The sequence below is a fragment of the Apus apus genome, chromosome 6, assembly GCF_020740795.1.
Source record: "Apus apus isolate bApuApu2 chromosome 6, bApuApu2.pri.cur, whole genome shotgun sequence".
In the NCBI taxonomy this organism is placed as follows: Eukaryota; Metazoa; Chordata; class Aves; order Apodiformes; family Apodidae; genus Apus; species Apus apus.
This window is the reverse complement of record NC_067287.1, coordinates 39,622,551-39,642,460: the sequence shown is the minus strand read 5'-3', so window position 1 is coordinate 39,642,460 and position 19,910 is coordinate 39,622,551. Positions and strand designations below refer to the sequence as shown.

The 19,910-nt window shown below is 54.4% G+C and overlaps 2 protein-coding genes across 2 annotated transcripts; both read left to right on the top strand.

The window, feature by feature from the left end:
- Positions 1–2,906: 2,906 nt before the first annotated feature.
- ASB18 (ankyrin repeat and SOCS box containing 18) lies at positions 2,907–9,134 on the top strand. The gene is given in 4 exon segments (XM_051624182.1): positions 2,907–3,049; positions 8,314–8,428; positions 8,839–8,869; positions 8,872–9,134. Coding segments are annotated over 4 exon segments (552 nt in total).
- Positions 9,135–16,166: 7,032 nt separating this feature from the next.
- GBX2 (gastrulation brain homeobox 2) lies at positions 16,167–18,073 on the top strand. Its single transcript, XM_051623315.1, is given in 3 exon segments — positions 16,167–16,337; positions 16,339–16,666; positions 17,041–18,073. Coding segments are annotated over 3 exon segments (1,023 nt in total). The 3' UTR covers positions 17,565–18,073.
- Positions 18,074–19,910: the final 1,837 nt, after the last annotated feature.

The window sequence follows — 19,910 nt, the reverse complement described above, 5'->3', positions numbered from 1 at the left end:
CCATTAGCATGAAATTACTGGGCACTCATTGCCAGAACCGTCATCATTGTCGAGGAATTAATTGAGGATTAATGGGAATTCATTTCATCACTATGATTTCTCTGCTTCCTCATCAGATCATTTACCAATCAATTAATTGCCTTTAATTGCTTCCTCTCAACCCAGGGCTGGAACTCTCCAACTTCAGGAGAGGTTTTCTAAGCTCATTCCCCACCTTCCAGCTTCAACCACACCAAGCAAGGACCCCCAACCTGGGGACAAACAGCCCAAGAAGAGGGAGCCAAGTGTCACTTGACCCTTTGGAAAGCAAGAAAATCTGGGAATAACTCTGCCCTGGGGATTTTCATGGGAACATCCCCAGGAAAAACTCCTCTTTCCCAAAGGGGAGATGATCTCCTGAAAAACCTTCATGTTGCTCCATGAAGGAGACACTAAGTGCACCCTGGTGGGAGGGGAAGCATGAAATGGAGCTAAAAGGACATTCCCTAAGGTCCTCTTCCTGCTTTAGGCTTCTCCCCTGCCTCAGTTTCCCCAAGATGGAAAGGGCAGCCAGCAGCAACACAAGGCAAAGTTGGATGAAAGCACTAGAGATGGGCAAAGACCATCTCACCAAGCCCAAAACAAGCCCCAGAGAGCAAGGAGGACCTGCCGCAGAGAGCCAGGAACCACCATCACCATAAAAACCAATCATGAGGAACCCACCTTGTGAAGAACCCTCTCTCGAAGGGCCACAGCTTCTGCATAGACAGAGCATGGCCACCAGGAAGGAAAAGAGCTCCTTGGTACCAGCTCAACATCCATGTGCAGCCAATCAGGCTAAGAGCTGAGGAGCTCAGGCTTTTATCTGCTCAGGGGAACCACCTGCAAATGGGCAATCCAGCCCACCTGCTGGGGGAGAGGGATCTGCAAGGTCCTTCCTGCTCCATGGAGCCCCTTGTGGAAAGAAGGTCCATGATGGACAACGTGGAGCTGCCCCATAGGGCAGGGATGGACATGGTGGGGGGTCCAGGACCTCTCCACCTGCAGTTGCTTTTCCACCCTCATTCTTTGGGTCTCCAGCCCCATTCATTGGGTCTCCAGCCCCGTTCTTTCACCAGCCCCACTGGGCTGGTGATTTTTATAGGTGCCCAGGTTGCAACCAGAGTTTGGGGTGGGCATCAAAAAAGAGGCCTACAGGAAAGTTGGGGAGGGACTTATGACGAGGCCATGAGGGCAGAGGACAAGGGGGAATAGCCTCAAACTGGAAGAGTGGAGAGTTAGATGGAATTTTAGGAAGAAACTCTTCACTGGGAGGGTGGTGAGAGACTGGAAAAGCTTCTCCAGGGAAGTTGTGGCACCTGGTGGAGATGTTGGGTGCTTCCTTTGAAGGACAAAGGGGAAGGAAAACATAATCAAATGAAAATCAAACTACAACTTTTACAGCCCCCAAAGCACCAACCCCAGGGATGGGGGCTCAGAAGAAGCCCTGGTCTCCTGGAGGTTGGAGGAGGGACGAGCTGCTAATTAGCAAATGCCACCAACCCTCCCCTTAGGGAGCAGGTGACAAGGGTGGTGACATTTCAGCAGGTGACTGAGGGGTTGAAGACTTGGGAGAGCTCCTTAAAAAGTGGGATCAGATTCCCAGGGTGGTGATGGGGACTGGAGGTGGTGTAGGTGGGGATTGGAGGTGGGGAGGGGGACTGAAGAAAAGGAACGTTTGTGTGGAACCAGGTGTGTTCTGCAGCAAGAGAAGGTGAAGCTGGGGTGGAGATTAACGAGGCTGCTGCTAATGAGCTGCTGCTCCTCCTGGCCAGAGCTTGGGGAGACCCAGCAAGGCTGGGAACATCCCTGCTGGAGTGAGGATCCATCAGGATGAGCTCGGGCTGCAGGACCTTCGGGGTGGGACAGCTGATGTGTCCAAGGCCATGCAGCACCTCAGTGGCAGAGGAGAAGGGAGGGCTGAGGGGTCCCAACCTTCCTCCACCCCCAGAACTGCTGCCCCAGGGAGACAGGGAGTCCATAACCAGTCAACCCCCCACCTAATTTTCCTTTGAAAGCCAATCCTGGGTCTCCAAAGCTGCTCCTGCACCAGCTGAGGGACCCTGGGGGACACGTCACCCTGAAGGACAAGAATGGTTTGAGGAGAAGGGGGCACAGAGAGAATGGAGGTGGCAGAAGAGCAACCAGTGGTAAAAGAAAGAGGGGGAGAGGGTGGGATTTGGGGGTGACAAACCAGCCCTGAGGTCAGGGGGGAGAAGAAACCGGGAAGACAATGGAGGAGGAACCTCAAACCAGGTCCCACCACAGCTGCAGGTGGGCAGGGACCTCCTTTGAAGCCACCCTCCTTTACACACGGGATTCATTTACACAAGCCTCCCCAGATCCATGTCCCCCCAGGGTCTCCAAAGCTTCTCCTGCACCAGCTCAAGGTCCCCAGTGTGTGTCCCCCGACCATCCTGGTGGCTTTCACACCATCCACTTGCACCCTGCTTCTCCCCCAGGGGGGGTGAGGGGAAGTTGTGTCACCTCCCAGTCACCAGATGCCAAGGTCTGTTCCTGTCTCCAGCTTCTCAGGTGACCTGGAGGAGAGGAGGTGGCAGAAGGGACACGTGGCACCGAGGACAGGAACGTCCCAAGGAGTGAAACCAAAACACCACGGGAGGGAAAAGGGGAGAAAAAAAGGAGCCTGGTCTAAAATTCTCCTTTTGATCCTGATTTTTGTCGTTTTCCAGCCCACAATTAGAGCAGCAATTAAAGCCCAGAGTGATGTCCCCACCCTCTTTCTGTCACTGTCACCTCCCTGAAGCTGTAAACACCAGGACAATGGAACTTGACCCGGGTTAGAATAAGACAATGAGCCTGAGAAGATGGAAACCAGGAGCTCCAGAAGCCACTTTGTCTTCCTGCTGCAGGTGGGATGAGCTGGGATGGGCCATTTACCAGGAGCTGCGGCAGAAAAGCTACAGACTTGCCCCAAATTGGCATTGGAGCATCCTCTGTCACCTCCTGCCACCAGGTTTTACGAGGCCCTGGTGACAGGAGACCTGAGGAGCCTGGAGGTCTTGACTGAGTGTTTCACCATTCTCTTCTGCTCACACTAGCCCACTGGCAGGGCAGGGAAGGGCAAAAAAGGGGTGTCCACCTGGTTCTTCCAGGTTGGGATGGGGTCTTCCATGGTTCAGATGTGCTTGCAGGAAGTCAGATCCCAGCCATTTGGGTTGGAAAAGACCTTTCAGACCACCAAGTCCAAATGTTAACCCAGCACTGCCAAGGCCACTGCTAACCCGTGTCCCTCAGCACCACATCTACATGGTGCTCCACCTCCTGGACGTGCACACACCCCAGACCCCAAAAGGTGCCAGGAAACAGAAAGGAAAACACAGCATTTTGACCTGACTTTTTGGCCAGGCTGGTGCGCAAGGGCTGGAGAATCATCCCTGCCCCTCCTCCCACAGGGTGGTGGTCCCTGGAGCTGTAGCAGGAGGTGACAACCCCGTTTGCCCTGGTGGCCTGCCATGGCCCCCTCGCCTGCCTGCAGCACCTGCTGGGCTGTGGGACTGCCCCCACCCTGGCCCTAGGGGGCTGGGACCCCTGCAGGAAACCTGTCTGGGAGGCACCAGGCTGAGCCCAACACAACCAGTGACCAGGGGCTGGCCCCACTCCACCACCCAAGGCTCCCTGGGGTAAGGAGAAGGTGTTTCCCCCCATCCCACCAGCATCCCCCATCCTCTGCCTGCAAACCCCACCCACCCCTCCTAAAACCCCTTGGCAATGGGGGCCAAGGGAGGGGACTGTCCCCTTCCACTCTGCTGAGACCCCCCTGCAGGGCTGGGGCCAGGTCTGGAGCCCCCAGCCTCTGGAGAACATGGAGCTGGTGGAGTGAGGAGGCCACGGAGATGATCCGAGGGCTGGAGCAGCTCTGAGAGAGTTGGGGTGTTCAGCCTGGAGAGGAGAAGGGTCTGAAGAGACCTTGGAGCACCTTCCAGTGCCTGAAGGGGCTCCAGGAAAGCTGAGGGGATGGGTTGAGGGGATTTGATCAAAACTGGAAGAGGGAGATTGAGGTGGGATATTAGGAGGAAATTATTCCCTGGGAAGGTGGTGAGACACTGGAAGAAGTGGAAGTTGTGGCTGCCCCATCCCTGGAAGTGTTGCAGGGCAGGTTATGAGGTCACTTCCCACCCAAACTAGTCTGGGATTTGATGATCTCACTCCCATCCCTTGATGCTGGAGGGTGGGAGCCAGAAGACATGGCTGCTTCCAGCTCCCAGGCTGGAGAGAAAGCTCAGAGAGGTCACCTCAAGGCCATACCTCAACCCCGAGGAAGTCACCTCCCTTTCTCACCCCTGGGCTTGACTAAGACCTCTTTCCACGGGGAAATCCCTGAGGAATTTCTCCCCCTTCCTGGTGTCAGAGGGAACCTGGCATCTCCAGAGAGCTTCTTCCACCTGGGATCCCTCCATTCCCACATCCCTGCATTCCCACCTCTCCCCCAGGAGGGCTTCACCTCATCTTCTCCCCCTCAATTATCCAGATCTGATCCGGATTCGCCGGCTGCCGCTCGGAGCTGCCTCCTTTCATCAGCCCGGTTTGAGGAGCGCGCCGAGTGGACGTGGAGACTCATCTTCCCCTCCAGAGCCTCCTCTTCCCCCACCAGATTAATTAGCTCTGCTGCAATGAAGAGAAAAAGAGGTCAAGGAGAGGAACTCCACTGAAACAGCCCGACGTTGGTACGAGCAGCTCCTGAAGTGAACCAGGTAAGACTGAACTTTACTGCAACTTTATATATATCTATTTTTTCTTCTTCTCCCCATCTCTTCAAAAAGCTCCCAGATTAAAGCCCAGCTGCCCTTTTTTTTTTTTTTTTTTTGTTGAAATCTGGTGGATTCTGAAGCTCAAATGGCTGGAAGGAAGCCCAGATAATTTAATTTTATAGATATAGAGATTTTTTTATCCCGGTCGCCGTGAGGCTCAAAAGGTTTTCAGGTCCTGCCCCCACGGTGAGTCGCTGAGTGGATGGGAATTCAGAAGAACCTGGCACGGAGGTGTCCTTGGCCATTGTGATGGAGGGGGAGCAGAAGAAAATAGCTCTCTAGGTAGGTCAGCGACCTGCTCTTTGTTGCCAGGGAAAAGCAAAAAATGAAGGATGACCTAAAATCCACACCTCAATGCAAAAAAAAATCATCAAATCCAATTAAAAAAAAAAAAAAAAAGAGGCAAAGTGAAGTGGTTGCTCCTTTCATGCTTGTGGTGCTGGAAGGTTGAGCTGCCCGGTCTTGAGCGAAGTTGTTGGCGTTGAAAGGGCCGTGGTTGGAGCCTCCAGACCTGGCTGAAATGGATCTTCATCTTTGATCTCTGGAGCTTAATTATTGCTCTTCTCGAGGCTCATAACTCAGCTTTTCCTGGTCCCCACGTGCTGGGTGGGGCAGAAACAAGATGTAAATCCCTGAGATCGGCTCCTTTTAGTGGGTGGATTCTTTTTTCCCAAGTCCTGGACCTCTGTGGGCCATGAGGTCCTCTCCTTGCCCCATCTTGGTGAAGCCTAAAATACTCTGCAGGGTGTTGAGGGTGGTTCAGGGTTGAGAGACTGAAGGATCTAAGGATCCATAGTGGAAATTTTGCCTCCCCCACCTCCTTCTGGTTGAGCTCATTGGCTGCTCAAAGAGCAGCAGGGAGAAGGTTGAGGTGGCTTTCCTGTGGCCCTGAGCAGGTCCATCAGGACCTCCAGGTGACACAAAATCCCACATCCCTGGGTCTAATGATTCAGGCACTGGAAGTCATCATAAACTCATGGAAATCCAGAGTGGTTTGGGTGGGAAGGGACCTTCAAGATCATTGAGATCCAACCCCCCTGTATGGGCAGGGACACCTCCCACCAGACCAGGTTGCTCCAAGATCCATCCAGCCTGGCCTGGAACACTTCCAGGGATGGGGAAACCCTGATTAGTGTTCCCCAAATTCGTTATCATAGCATCCTAGACTGGTTTGGGTTGCAAGGGACCTTCAAGATCATCGAGATCCAACCCCCTGCATGGGCAGGGACACCTCCCACCAGACCACGTTGCTCCAAGCCCCATCCAACCTGCCCTGGAACACCTTCAATATTGGGACATCCACAAATTCCCTGGGCATGATAAGTCAATTCAGGAGACAACTCCCATGAAAAACAACCCAACAAAGGATGGGAAACCCTTGCTCTGCTCCCAGGGGTTGGGGATAAAACCCAGAGGGAGGGTTTTCCTTAAAGAACCCTAGGCCCTGAGGTGCTTTTTGGGACAGGGACTTGTCCTCCAGCCTTCTCCTACTGGTTGCTCATCCCATCCCACTTGAAGCTCCATCCTGCTTTCCCAGCAGGAGGGTGATGAGCACTGAATATTCCCCCCTCTTTCCATGGGGAAAGAAAGAAATCAACCCCCCCAAATCACTGTCATCCATTTATTTGAGAAAGGACCCCAGCACCAAGCAAACCTGATCACTAATTAGTGTCACCTTGACCTTGGCCAAGGCAGGAGACATTCCAGTCCCTGCCTTCTTCATGCCCTCATTTATTTATAGACATTAATCAGGTCCCCCCTCAGTCTTCTCTCTAGACTGAACAGCCCCAGGTCTATCAGGCAGGTGTTCCAGCCCCTTCATCACCCTTGTAGCCTCCCTTGGACTCTCTCCAGTAAATCCCTCACCCTCTTGAACTGGGGAGCCCAGACCTGGACACAGCACTCCAAGTGAGGTCTCACCAGAGCTGAGTAGAAGGGGGAGGAGAACCTCCCTCCATCTGCTGGACACACTCCTCCTAATGCACCCCAAGATACCTTTGGCCTTCTTGGCCACAAGGGCACATTGTTGTCCCATGGAGAACTTGTTGTCCACCAGGGCTCTGAGGTCCTTCTCCACAGAGCTGCTCTCCAGCAGGTCACCTCCTGGCCTGTCCTGGTGCATTTGGTTGTTCCTTCCCAGCTGCAGGACTTGCTCTTGTTGAACCTCATGAGCTTGCTCTTTGCCCAGCTCTCCAGTCTGTCCAAACCTTGCTGAATGGCTCCACAGCCTCCAGGTGCACCAGCCAATCCTCCCAGCTTGGTGTCATCAGCAAATTTGCTGAGAAGACTCGCTGGTCTGTCATCAAGGTCATTGACAAAGATGTTGAACAGGACTGGACCCAGTGACCCCTGAGGGACCCCACTGTGCTGGAGAAGGGTTAGAGTTGATGTGCAGAGAGGCTGGAAGAACATCACCAACACTCCTGACATCCCCCTCCAGCCACATGGAGGCATGTGCTCCTCCCAGGAGCTCACCATTCCCACTCCCTAGAGGAAATCACCCCCCAATTACAGCCCCTCACCAACATTCCCTGCCTGCCCAGGGGGAAAATTCCATATAAAGCCACTTGGGTTTCTCCAATCATATCCACAAACTTGGTCAGAAATCAAACCCATCCCTTGGTTTGCCCAAGATAGGTCAATTTAGGGAACCACTACATTAGGATGAAGCAAATCCCAAGAAACACTCATGATAATTAAGGCTTCAAACCTGCCAAGACCAGGAAGAACAAAGTCCTGGTGGGATTTGGCCAGTAACAAACCTTCTTCAGAAAAGCTTTCCTGACCAGGAAAACCTCAGGGGAGACAAACTGTTCCTGGAGGTTTTGGAGGAAAAAGGGACATCTCAGTAGCTCCTGGCAAACACCAAAGAGAAAGAAAATGAAAAATTACCTTTTATCTGCCCCTACCAGGACATACCAGGCATCTCCAACTGCTCATCTGTGCTGTAGCAGAAAGGTGGGATAGTTGGGATTCCTGCCCTGGATTTATTCCTCCTGGGACCTGCAGGTGCTGACACTCCCTTGTAACCAGGTGCCAGCAGAGCTCATTTCTCCAGGCTTGGACCCTGCCAGGATGGGCAGGAAACACCAAGCTCTGGTCCTCTCTGAGGTGGAAACCCAACACAGGCTTTTGGGTCCCTTGAGAGCAGAAGGAGAACCCATTTTCACACCCCAAAAAAACCACATTCCAAGGTCTTCTGCTGCACAAGGAGTTTCATAGACTCATGGGATGGTTTTGGTTGGAAAAGACCTTGAAGATCATCGAGTTTGGTTTCAAACTTGACTTTAAGATCATCAAGGGACCCATTTCCATCCATGTCAGCTTGGACCAAGCAGAGCTGAAGGGCTTCAGGGTGTTTTGAGCTGAGAAGTTCTATGGATGTCAGCCAAGGGCTGGGAATGTCCAGATCATCTCCATAACACCATGTCAGGAGGTGAAACTGCAACCAACAGGTTGCTGGCACAAAGGGACCCACCACCATGTCCTCATCATGGCTGGATTTGTCACTCACTCCTCATAGGCTGAGACAGACCCAACTGGCATGGCTGGAGGTCATTGAAGTAGTCTTCAAGTCCCACCCCCAAATCCCTGTCTCCAAGAGGTGGGCTGAGGCCACCCCAGAGGAGGTGTTCCAGGTGAGATGGTGCTAGGGTTTTGGCAGGGATGGCCAAGGCCCCAGGTCATTGGTCCTTGAGATGCCACCAGAGCTCTTCAGCACATTCCAGGCTTTGGGAGAAATGTTTTGTGTTCCCAGGGAGGGATGGGCTGAGGCTGCACAGACCCGTCCTGCTCCGTTTCCCCGGCTTGGAAACAAGAGGGTCACTTCTGTCTTGGCTCCAGGGCTGCTGCTGCTGGTGGGGTTCCCTCGTCCAGCCTTGGCTTGCAGAAGACCCCTCATCCAGGCAGGGCACTGTCCCCCAGCCCCCAGGTAAGCAGCACCAATGGAGTCCCCAGCTCCTCCCCTTGGACCTTCATCCAGGAAGTCTCTCTGGCTGCGTTGGCTTGATGGGTCCCACCCAACACTCGGGTTTTGTCCCCTTCCCAGCAGCACCAGCTCTTCCACTCCTCCCTGTTCCAGCTGCTGGTCGGCTGCAGAGCCTGCAGCGTTCCTGCCACGACACCATCTGGAACCAGTTGGGCAACCAGTGCTCCCACCTCATGCCCCAGCTTCCAGTGCCAAGGGTCCTGCAGGATTTCCTGCTGCTGGAGCCCGAGGGAGAGTCCTGCTCAGAGAGGCTGAGCACCCAGTCCAGCCAGGAGCACCCAGTCCTACCAGGAGCACCCAATCCTACCAGGACCACCTGTTTTCACAATAAAATCTTTTCCAGGGATTTAGAATGAAACTAAAATGAGCTTTGGGCCGGAACTTTGTTGGGATTCCTTCCCCCCCCCGATTTTGCTGTAAGTTGGTGCTGAAGAGCAACAGAGCGATGAGCAGCTGTTCCAGGCATCCCTGGACAGGGAGATGTCCCGTTGGGAAGGAGCTGGGGGCTCCTCAGGTGTCCAACCCAAGGATGCATGGGGAGCAGACTAAAATCACCCCACGCTGGGCACCAAATCCTCTGGGATAAGTGTCCCCCGGGTGGGAATGGGAGCAGAGGGGCCAGCAGAAGCCGCTGGCACGAGGTCACCCCGGTGACACGAATGAAACCTGGGAAATGGACCCGAAACCTGGGAAATGGACCCAAAACCTGGGAAATGGACCCAAAACCTGCAGTTCTGGGGGTGGGCGGGGGATGTCGAAGCCACCAAGAAAGACCCGGTTTCTCCACTGGACATCAAAGTGGGGGGAGGGGGGGGGAGGTGGCGGGGAGGGACTGGACCTGGGGGGGACACAGAATGAGGGGTCGTGGGGTGTGGGGCACGCGCGGGAGGGTGCGCTGCGCCCCGCGACCAGCGGGGGGCGAACTGCGCCCGGGCGGAGGCGGCGGGACGGGCGGGGGGGGGGGGGGGGGGGGGGGGGCGGTAAAGACCCGGGAAAAGCACCTGGAAAAGGGAGGAAAACGTAAAGCAATGAATTCCAGTTTGACCCGGGCTTTTCTGAAGGGTTTTCCCCTCGGAGTGCCCAGCAGGACGCTCCGGGAGGGAAGATGTCACCAAGTTTGACAGGCGGGAAAAAAAGCATTTAAATATCTCTATTTATAGGATTATTTTTTTTTTCTTTCTGTCCGCACCTGGTTTGGACGCGGATGTTCTGGGAAAGGGTAATTTTTTAAAAATTGATTTAATTCGGTTTGATTTGATTCCCCCCCCACCTGCCCAGCAGCCGAAGCCGGGGGTGACATTAACTCCTAACCCGGAGCCCCATAAAATGGGGTTCCCGGCTGCTCAGCAGGAGGCGGGAGGGTGCGGGGTGAGACCAGAAGGTTCCCAGGAAGGGACGAAGAAATTCATCTCCCACACCCCCCCAAAAAAAGAAAAAGACGCTTTTTTAATTTTTCCACCTTTCACTCCCATTAAACCGCTCAGGCGGCGCCGCCCTCGCCGCTTCTTGGGGTGAAATGAGGGCTTTTCTGGGGTGGGTTTTGGTGGTGGTGGTTTTGGTGAGTCTACGAAATGCTGTGTTTTAATGGGGGGTTAATATGAACCCGCTAATTGAGGCTAAAATGTGAGAGACCTTTTCCTTGGGCCGGGGGGGGGGTTGCTGCTCCGTCTCCCTTTCCCACCCCGCAGCAGAGCGTCCTGCCAAAATTAATTCCAAATTACAGGAATGCCCCTTCTTGATGGTGAAACACTGGCGGGGGGGATAAAGGAGCTCCCTCAAAAGCTTTACAGACCCATCGGGGGAGATGGGTCGGGGTTCCCCCTTTTGCCGCCTCGCGGGTCCCTCCGGGATCCATCCCAGCGGCTGCGGGGATGCAGGAGGAGGAAGAGTGGGGGGGAATGCGGTTGGGGGACCCCCCCCTTTGCTCCCCACAACCTCCTTGCTGGCTGAACAAGGGGCTCATCAGGGGGATAATCAAGCTCCGCTAATGAAACAGCGCCGGATGATTTTTCTTTCCTATTTCTTTCTGTACATTTGGTTGAAGGCTGCGCCGGGGCGGGAGATGCGCGAAGGCAGCCAGAAATGAGATTATTTTCTTTCTTTCTTTTTTTTTTTTAAACCCTTAATGAACCTGATTGCGTGAACATTTATAATCCCCCAATGGCTTGAAATGAAATCAGATATAATCAGGGAGCTGGGGGGGGGGAGAAAATAAAAGAAGAGAGCAGGGAGTGTTTACAGGCAGGGACTGGGAAGTGCTGCTGGATTAGTAAAGATGCTGCTCCTATTGCTGTCGGAAATGATGGATCATGTGAGAATGGCAAATATACTATTTGTCTAATGGCTCTGCAATTAAATTCCCCTGTAAATGACCCATGCCTCATTTCATCCTAATCTATGGAATTTTGATTGAATTCGGCAGCTCTAATTGAAAAATACTGCGCTTTAATGTCTGCGCTGCAGCTTCAGCTTTTAATGAGACGCTGCCCCCTCTGACCCGGGAATATTGGAGACTTGGCTTCGGGATTTTGGAAAACGGGAGGATTTCTCAACTAGACTCCAAGAAAAAAAAATAAAACGGGAATGGGAGCGGGGGGTGGATTTGCCAGAGATCATCTCTCCGTGCCGAAGCATGAAGGTCTCCTTCAAGGCTCTGAAAATATTTGGAGCCCGGTTATTTAAATACGAATCAATTTAAAATGATGAGAATCATTTCGGAAAACGATTTTCGGGATAGGAAGCGGGATTACCCAAGATTAATTTCTTCCTTATTAATTTTTTCAACCTGTCCGTTGTTTGTTTGAGGGGTTTTTTTACCCCTTTACCTTCCTTTTTCCCAACGTGAAAATCCCAAGTTTGTTGAATAAGAAACAACCCAGAAATAGGGGGAAAATAAAACAAAACACAAAAAAACAAACCCCACAAAAACCGCGTGGAAATAAAGATAAATAACTAATAGAAATAAAGCATCACATCTGCGATGCATGGGGAGGGGGTGGAAGTCGGGGAACCCCCCCCCCGCTCCGCACCCCGAGTCGCGACAGAGCCGGGGGGTGCGGGAGCCGGGCTCCCAGCCTGGAACGAGTTCCAGAGGGAACACGCCAAGGAATTAAAGGGATTAAGCGCCGAGGGAGGGGTGGGGGGTGTTTTTCTCCACGCGTGGGGCGGCCGGTTGCATCCCGAACCCCCCCCCCCCCGGGCCATATCCCGCTCCCCCGCATCCATCTCGCGCATTCCCAGCTCCCGCCGCCCTGAAATCAACCCACAGCCACGCACCATCGCGGCAGGGATGGACACACACCCCCCACCCCGAGTTTCCCTTTTCCTCCCTCAGCTCCCTCTTTGCTCCAAAAATGCCCCCGATTTGGGGGAAACCCTCCCCCCGTTTCAGTGCACCCACCCCAGAGGCCGCTGGAGGCACAGACACCCCCAAAATTGTTCCCAGTTCCAACATCCTTCTCTCCAACTGATGCTCCCTTCACAGGAAAGGTTTACTTGGGAGGGGGGAAATTTCTTTTTTGGGGGAAAGGTTTATTTGCGGGGGGAAAGGTTTCTTGGGGGGGGGGCAAAACCTGCCAGAAGCCACTTGTGATGTGCAACCCCCCCCTCCCCATTTCAAACTGGGACCACGCAGGACCAGGTCAGCACCCACGGTGCGGGGGGGGGGGGGGGGAAGGCTTCCCTCCCGCCCCAGCCGAGCAGGACCCCCCCCCCCCCAAAATACCATATAATCACTTTTCGGCCCCCTGGGTGGCGGTGGGAGGGGGGTTTCCCTGCCCACCCTCCCGCCTGTTACACTTCCCAGGCACAATCACGCTCGGGTTGTTTTCTCCGACAATCAGGAATTCCGCCCCCCCACCGGGGGGGAAGGCTTCCCTCCCGCCCCAGCCGAGCAGGACCCCCCCCCCCCCAAAATACCATATAATCACTTTTCGGCCCCCTGGGTGGCGGTGGGAGGGGGGTTTCCCTGCCCACCCTCCCGCCTGTTACACTTCCCAGGCACAATCACGCTCGGGTTGTTTTCTCCGACAATCAGGAATTCCGCCCCCCCACCGGGGGGGAAGGCTTCCCTCCCGCCCCAGCCGAGCAGGACCCCCCCCCCCCAAAATACCATATAATCACTTTTCGGCCCCCTGGGTGGCGGTGGGAGGGGGGTTTCCCTGCCCACCCTCCCGCCTGTTACACTTCCCAGGCACAATCACGCTCGGGTTGTTTTCTCCGACAATCAGGAATTCCGCCCCCCCACCACCCCCCCCCAAAAAAAAAAAAAAAAAAAAAAAAAAAAAAAAGAAAGGGTGGAAAAGCCCCAGCTAATTATGTGGCGAACAAAAAGCCTTTTCTCGCCTGCAAATAATACCCCGGGCTCGGAAAGGCGCTTGTTTGTGGGCAAATTTTGAAGAGGGCTGACAATAAAACTAGCTGCGGGAGTTGGGGTGTTGGGACACAATTCCAAGCCCTGCCAGATTTCCGTGCCTAATTATCCCCCCTTCCCGCAATCCGAGGCGGTTTCCTGAAGAGAAAAATTAATTTATTTGGGTTTTGGGTTGGTTTTTCCCCCCCTTTAAACTAAATCCGCATGGATTTCCAGCCCTTCTCTTGGTTTGGAAGGAGCGGGGATGGTGCTGGGTTATTTTTTTTTTTTTGGGGGGGGGGGGGGTTGGAGGGTCTAGCTCCCTTTTCCATGGAAAGAAGGATGGGGGGGCAGGAGAAGGGGGTAGGAGGATGGGAAGAGGGGGATTGGAGACAAAAAGGGAGGCTACAAAAATTAAGAGATAAACAACCACGAAGCATCCACAGGGAAGCTCCAAACCTGAGCTGGGAAAACAGTTCCATGAACCGGGAAAACAATCCCACGAGCTCGGATACATGGAAATGAGCTGGAGCAGGAAACTTTTCCCAGTCCCTGGAAGGCGGAGATGGACCCCAAAAGCCTAGGGACCCCCCTCGACCCCCCCACCCTACCCACCTCCCCCCCCTCCCCCGCTTCCCTGCACATCCACCTTGTCCCATTTGCCAAAAGGCCGGGAAAAATGTTCTTCCTCCAGCAAAAATGGGGAGGGGGAACCCAAAATTCCTCACTCCCCTGCTCCCCAGGTGCCCAATGAGGGGGGGGGCGCAGCACCCCCAAAGCTGCGGGAAAACGAGGAGCCAGGCGCAGAGCAGGGGGTTGAAACTGGTGAATTTACACACACACCCCCCTCCTCCAATTTTCTGCCAAAAATCCCGTTCTCAGAGGTTGGCTGGAAAGGCAGGGAGGAAAATGACCCAAATATCCCGTCACAGGGTTGGGGGGCAGCCCTTCCACCCCTTTGGGGCAGCCACCAGTCTTGGGGCTTTAGGAATTCACAGGGACTGGGTTTATTGGGAGGGGAGGCAAAAATGCCACTTGTTGAGGGTTGGGCAGGAGGTCGTGACGCTCCCCCCCCCCCCCGCAAATTGGCACATTTTGGGGGCGTTAAAAGCCCCCCTGCTAGGACGGGGGGGCTTGGGACGTGCTCCTGTGACCATGCTGGAGGGACCACCCCCCCCCCTCGCCCCCTGGGTCTTGGTACCTGGGGGTGTCCAGATGTATCTGGGGGGGCACAGAGCGTGGCTGTCCCCTGCCTCAGCAGCCCCTTCCCCTGGGGGTCACACAGCCCTCCCCGCAGCATCTGCCGTCCTTCACCCCGGAATACAAGCATCAATTAACCAGAGGCAAGCGGAGATCATTAATTGCCCCGTTCCCAAGGCGGGTCCCCTGACCCTCGGGTTTGGGGGACACCCCCCCAGCCAGAACCCAAAACCAGCCCCGGGAAAGCTCCAACTTCCCAAAGGGGGGAGGGATCCCACCCCCAACCACCCACCCCCCTCCCTCCTTTCCCCACCCCCCTTTTCTATCCCTTTTTTCCCCTCTCCTTTTTTTTTTTTTTCCTTTTTTTTCCCCTCCCTTTTTTTTCCCTTCCCCCCCCTCCCCCCCCCCCCCCCCTTTTTTTTTTTTTTTTTTTTGGTATTTAATTTTATTTTCCAAACCACTTGATCTTTGCTCGGGAACCCCCATTAATTGCTTGGGTTTGCCTCTTCGCCTGGTCCCTTTATCATTATTTATGGCCTTTGAAATGGTGTAAAGTTCCCTTGACGTTCAATTTACAAGTTTGGGGGCTGCTTTTTTTTTTTTCCCCCTCTTTTTTTTTCACCCTTTTTTTTTTTTTGTCCCAGCTTTTGTCCTCGCCGAAGCTGCGGAGCTGGAGCTGCTGCCGCTTTGAGCTGCCCAACATGAGCGGCCCCTCCGCAGCCTTTAATTCCGCCGCGGAGCTGAATGGCTCTTTTACATAATTGCAGAAGCAATTTCAAAGCCAGGCCCTGGGATGACTTTAGCCAGAAACCGCATGGAGCCTATTTGGGGGCCTTTCAAAAAAGAAAAAGGGGAAAAAAAAAAAAGGGGGGGAGGGGGGGGTGGAAGGAAAAAAAAAAAAAAGAGAAAAGAAAAAAAAAGAAGGGAAACAGAAAAAAGGAAGAAAAAAGGAAAAACTAATAATAATGAAAAGGAATTTAAAAAAAGAAAAAAGGAAAGAAAAAAGGAATAATAAATAGAAGAAAGAAAAAAAAAGAGGGAAGAAAAAAGAAGGAAAAAAGAAAAAAGAAATAAAAAGAAAAAAAAATATGGGAAAAAGGAAGGAAAAGGAAAAGAGGAAAAAGAGGAAGAAGAAAAAGAGGAAAAAGAAGAGAAGAAAGGAAGAAGCAAAGGAGGAAAAAGGGGGAGGAAAGGAAGAAAAAAAGAGGAAAAAGAAGGGAAAAAGAGGAAAAAAAGGAGGGGGAAGGTAGATGCAAAAGATGAAAAAGAGGGAAATAAAGAGGAAGAAAAAGAGGGGAGAAAAAGGAAGAAGACGGGAAAAGTGCAGAAAGGAGGAAAAATACAGAGAAAAAGGGGGACCTGCGGGGTTTGCAGCGCGGGGCTGCAGGGCTCTGGGGACTGCGGGTCGGGGTGTCGGGGCCAGTGCCACTCGCCGGGGCAGCGGGACCCCCGGTGTGTGTCCCCGGTGTCCCCCCGGGCCGCCCCGTCCGGCCTGAATGGGGCCGGGGGTGTGTGCAGGGGCTGGGAAAGGGGCGTGGCCTCCGCGCTTCGCCCCGCCCCTCCGCCCTCCCGCCCAATGAGAAGCGGCGGCGGCGGCCACGTGGGGCGGGCCGAGTTCCCAGCCGGGCAAAATGTGAATGGGTGTCGGAGGCGCGCAGAGCGGCGCGGCCCGGCGCGGTGCGGAGCGGTGCGGGGGCTGCCCCGGCCCCGGTGTGCGGGCGGCGGGCCCGGGCCCCGCTCCGCCCCGGCTCTGCTCCGCGCCTCTGAGCGGGACGGCCAGCAGGAGGAGGAGGAGGAGGAGGAGGAGGAAGGTGGTGGCTGCCGCCGCCGCTCCGGCATGAGCGCGGCTTTCCAGCCCTCGCTGATGATGATGCAGCGCCCGCTGGGAAGCAGCACGGCCTTCAGCATCGACTCGCTGATCGGCAGCCCCCCGCCGCCCGCCCCCGGCCACTTCGTCTACACCGGCTACCCCATGTTCATGCCCTACCGGCCCGTGGTGCTGCCGCCGCCCCCCCCCGCCGCCCCCGGCCGCGCTGCAGCCCGCGCTGCCCCCCGCGCATCCCCATCACCACCAGCTCCCCAGCTTGCCCACCGGTTTCTGCTCCAGCCTGGCCCAGGGCATGGCCCTCACCTCCACCCTCATGGCCACGCTGCCCGGCACCTTCCCCGCTTCTCCGCAGCACCAAGAAGCCGCCAGGAAGTTCGCTCCTCCCGGGAACTTCGAGAAAACCGAGGGGATACCTCCGGACGGCGGCGGCGACGACGGGAAAGCCTTCCTGGGGAAGGACGGAGCCCTCCTGCCCTTCCCCGCCGCCGATGCCGTCCAGGCCTCCCTCGGTGAGTGAGCACCGGAGCCGTCGGGGGGTGCGGGGGGAGCGGGGTCCCGGCGGGGCGGGCGGGGGGTGTCGGGGGGCAGGGGCGCCCCGGGGACCCGCGGGAGGAGGCCGGGCTGGCCGCGGGGTCCGGTGGCCGCAGGGCCGGGGAGAAGGGAGGAGGGGAAGGGAGAAGGAGGCAGGAGGAGGGGAAAAGGGACTTCGAGCCCCCGCCGCGTGGCAAAAGCAAGAATAAACCCGATCCAAGCGACAGACCCGCGGAAAAAAAAATGAAACAAAACCAGACCAAACTGAACAATTTCGGGGTGCTGAAGCCGCAGGGAGGAGGGTGGATAGAGGGTGCCCGGTGCTAACGAGGGGCCTCTGCTTCCATTCCAGCCGGGGCTCTGCGGGGCCAGGGGAAGGAGGACCCCAAAGCGGAGGAGGAGGCAAAAAGCAAGGAGGAAAGTTTCTCCATGGACAGCGACCTCGACTACAGCTCGGACGACAACATCCCCGGGCAGGCGGGTCACAAGGAAGAGGACTCTAGCAACGCCTTGGAGGAAAACCCCCAAAACCCCCCCAGTTCCACCAACACCACATCCACGGGGAAAAACCGGCGGAGGCGAACAGCCTTCACCAGCGAGCAGCTGCTGGAGCTGGAGAAGGAATTCCACTGCAAAAAATACCTCTCCCTGACCGAGAGGTCCCAGATCGCCCACGCCCTCAAACTCAGCGAGGTGCAGGTGAAAATCTGGTTCCAGAACAGGAGGGCGAAATGGAAACGGGTCAAGGCGGGCAACGCCAACTCCAAGACGGGGGAACCCTCCCGGAACCCCAAGATCGTGGTGCCCATCCCGGTGCACGTCAGCAGGTTTGCCATCAGGAGTCAGCACCAGCAGCTGGAGCAAGCCCGACCCTGAGCTCCTCTCCTTCGGCACAAGTTGTGGAGGGGAAAACTTGCCAAAAAAAATGGGCTTTAAAAAGCAACCCACCCGAGAAAAAAAAAAATAATAATAAAAAATGAACAAAACATCAAAATGTGAACGCTTCGGAGGGGAAAACTTGCCGATAAATAAATAAATAGGGGGGTTTAAAACCAACCCACCCGAGACAGAGAAAAACAAATTAAAAAATTAAGCATAAAAAACCCCAACCCTGAACAAACCACAGCCAAGGGGGGAAAAAAAATATCGTAATAACAGACCCGGCAAATCCCCGAACTTGAAAGCGAAACTTTCCACTCACCGGGTGAAGCCAGAGGCTCGGGAAAAAATGGATTTTGGTTCGGAGCAGGAATAACCAACCCTGGAAGAGACACGCAGATATTTATTACGCCGCCGCCCCCCCTTTGCAGCCCCTCTTTGTACATCTCGGTGCTGCGCTGGGGACCGATGGGTTTGTTTCTTATCGGGGGCGAAAGGTAAAAACAAACAAAACAGACAAGAAGAGAACGGGGAAAAAACCCCACAAAAACCGAAAGAAAACGAAGAGTTTCATTTCATGCTTTTTATTATTATTATTATTATTGTTTGATTTAATTTCCGATGGCCGAGTGGCAGGCACTAGGGAACGGGGTTTTAAATATATTATTTTTGCCTGGTTTTCTGTCGATTTGCCGTGTTTAAAAAGAGAGAGAGAGAGAGAGAGAGAGAGAGAGAGAGAGAGAGAGAGAGAGAGGGGAGGGGGGGAGAGAAGAAGAAGAAAAAAAAAGGCACGATTTCTCTATTGTGTTTAATTTATTTCAATGTAGCTTATTTCCTTCTAAGTTATGAAATTTAAAAGCGAACTGAGTCTTGTGAATAAAAAAAAAAAAACGAGGAAGAAAAGAAAGGAATTAAAAAAAAAAAAAAAGGAAAAGATTTAAAAAATAATAATAAATTAAAAATAATACGGAAAAGCCCACCAGCCCCCGGCTGTTCTGTTTGGCCTTGAGGTGATGTCCCTTCCCCCCCCCCCCCGTGATGCTGTCGCCTCGTTTGCGAAGCCGCATTAATTGCCGGGGAGGGGGGAGACGGGCGAGAAGTTTTTTGGGGTGTTTTTGTTGTTTTTTTAAAATGTGTTTTGTTTGGGATTTTGTTTTTTTGTGTGGTTTTTTTTTGAGGAGGGGGATGGAAAACAGCTTTTTGCGCTGTGGATAAACGCGGGGAAGGGGGGGCGGGAAAACCCCACATTCCACACACCCCCCCCTCCACGCAGCCCCCTTTTTTGGGGGGGTCCAGCCGCTCTCCCCCCAAGCCTAGTGGGGGGGGTGGAGGCCGGAGGGTCCCACGTCTCCCCTTCGGTATCCTTTTCATCTCGGTTTTTGGGGGTTCCCTTCCCCCCGTTTTGTGTATCCCTGGGAACCCGCGCGGCCGCCGGGGATTATTCGGGATAAACAAGGCGTTAGTTTCCCCAGGAAAACGGGGGTGCGAGGAAAGGGGGCGGGGGAGGGGGGTGACAAAATTAGCCTGGGGGGTTCATTAGAGGGAGCGATCCCGGGGCGGGCGAATCAAGGCTCGGCGGTGGTAATTTCATTTATTAATTATTATGATTGTTTTGTAACGGGGAGGGGGGCAGAGTGAGGGTGTCCCTGCTCCCTTCTTCCACCCCGCCTGGGCAGCATCGCTGCCCGTTCCTTTCGGCCCCACGGACCCGCGGGGACTTCCAGCCCTTCCGGCACCCGCCGCCACTGCCCGCTCCTTTGGCTCCTGAAGTATCGGTATAATTATGATTATTAATAATAATAATACCTTTTTTGGCTTAGTTTCTGCTTGGGGAGCCGGGACACGCGTGGAGTGACACACACACACACTTCTCAAGCTTCCCAGCTTTGCTTCTCTTTGAACTCGCTTTTAAATTAGAAATAAATAGGTATATTGATTTATTTCGGTTTGCTTTTGGTGCGAAGGGGATTCAGAACAATCCAGATCCGGCTCGTACCCCCCGCCCCAAACACACCCCACGGAGGGCGTGGGGGGCATTTTAGGGATTTTTAGGAAGGAGAAGCTGCTCCTCACTCCCGTGTCCCCCTCCCTCTCTCCCACTTTCTCCCCTCCAGCATCTCCCCCCCAGGCGCAGCAAAGTTATTTGTTGGGGTAGCGCCCACCCCCCCCCATATCCAGGAGAGGGGCTTTGGCGGCGTTTGAGGGGGGGAGGCTTCCCCGGACCGGAGGAGAAGGAGATAAACAAGCGAGGGGGTTGATAGCTGTCATCATCACCATCATCACGGCTTTCATTTGGCTGCCTAATGAGTCAGATCACAGGCAGAGAGAAAAATTGTCAATCGC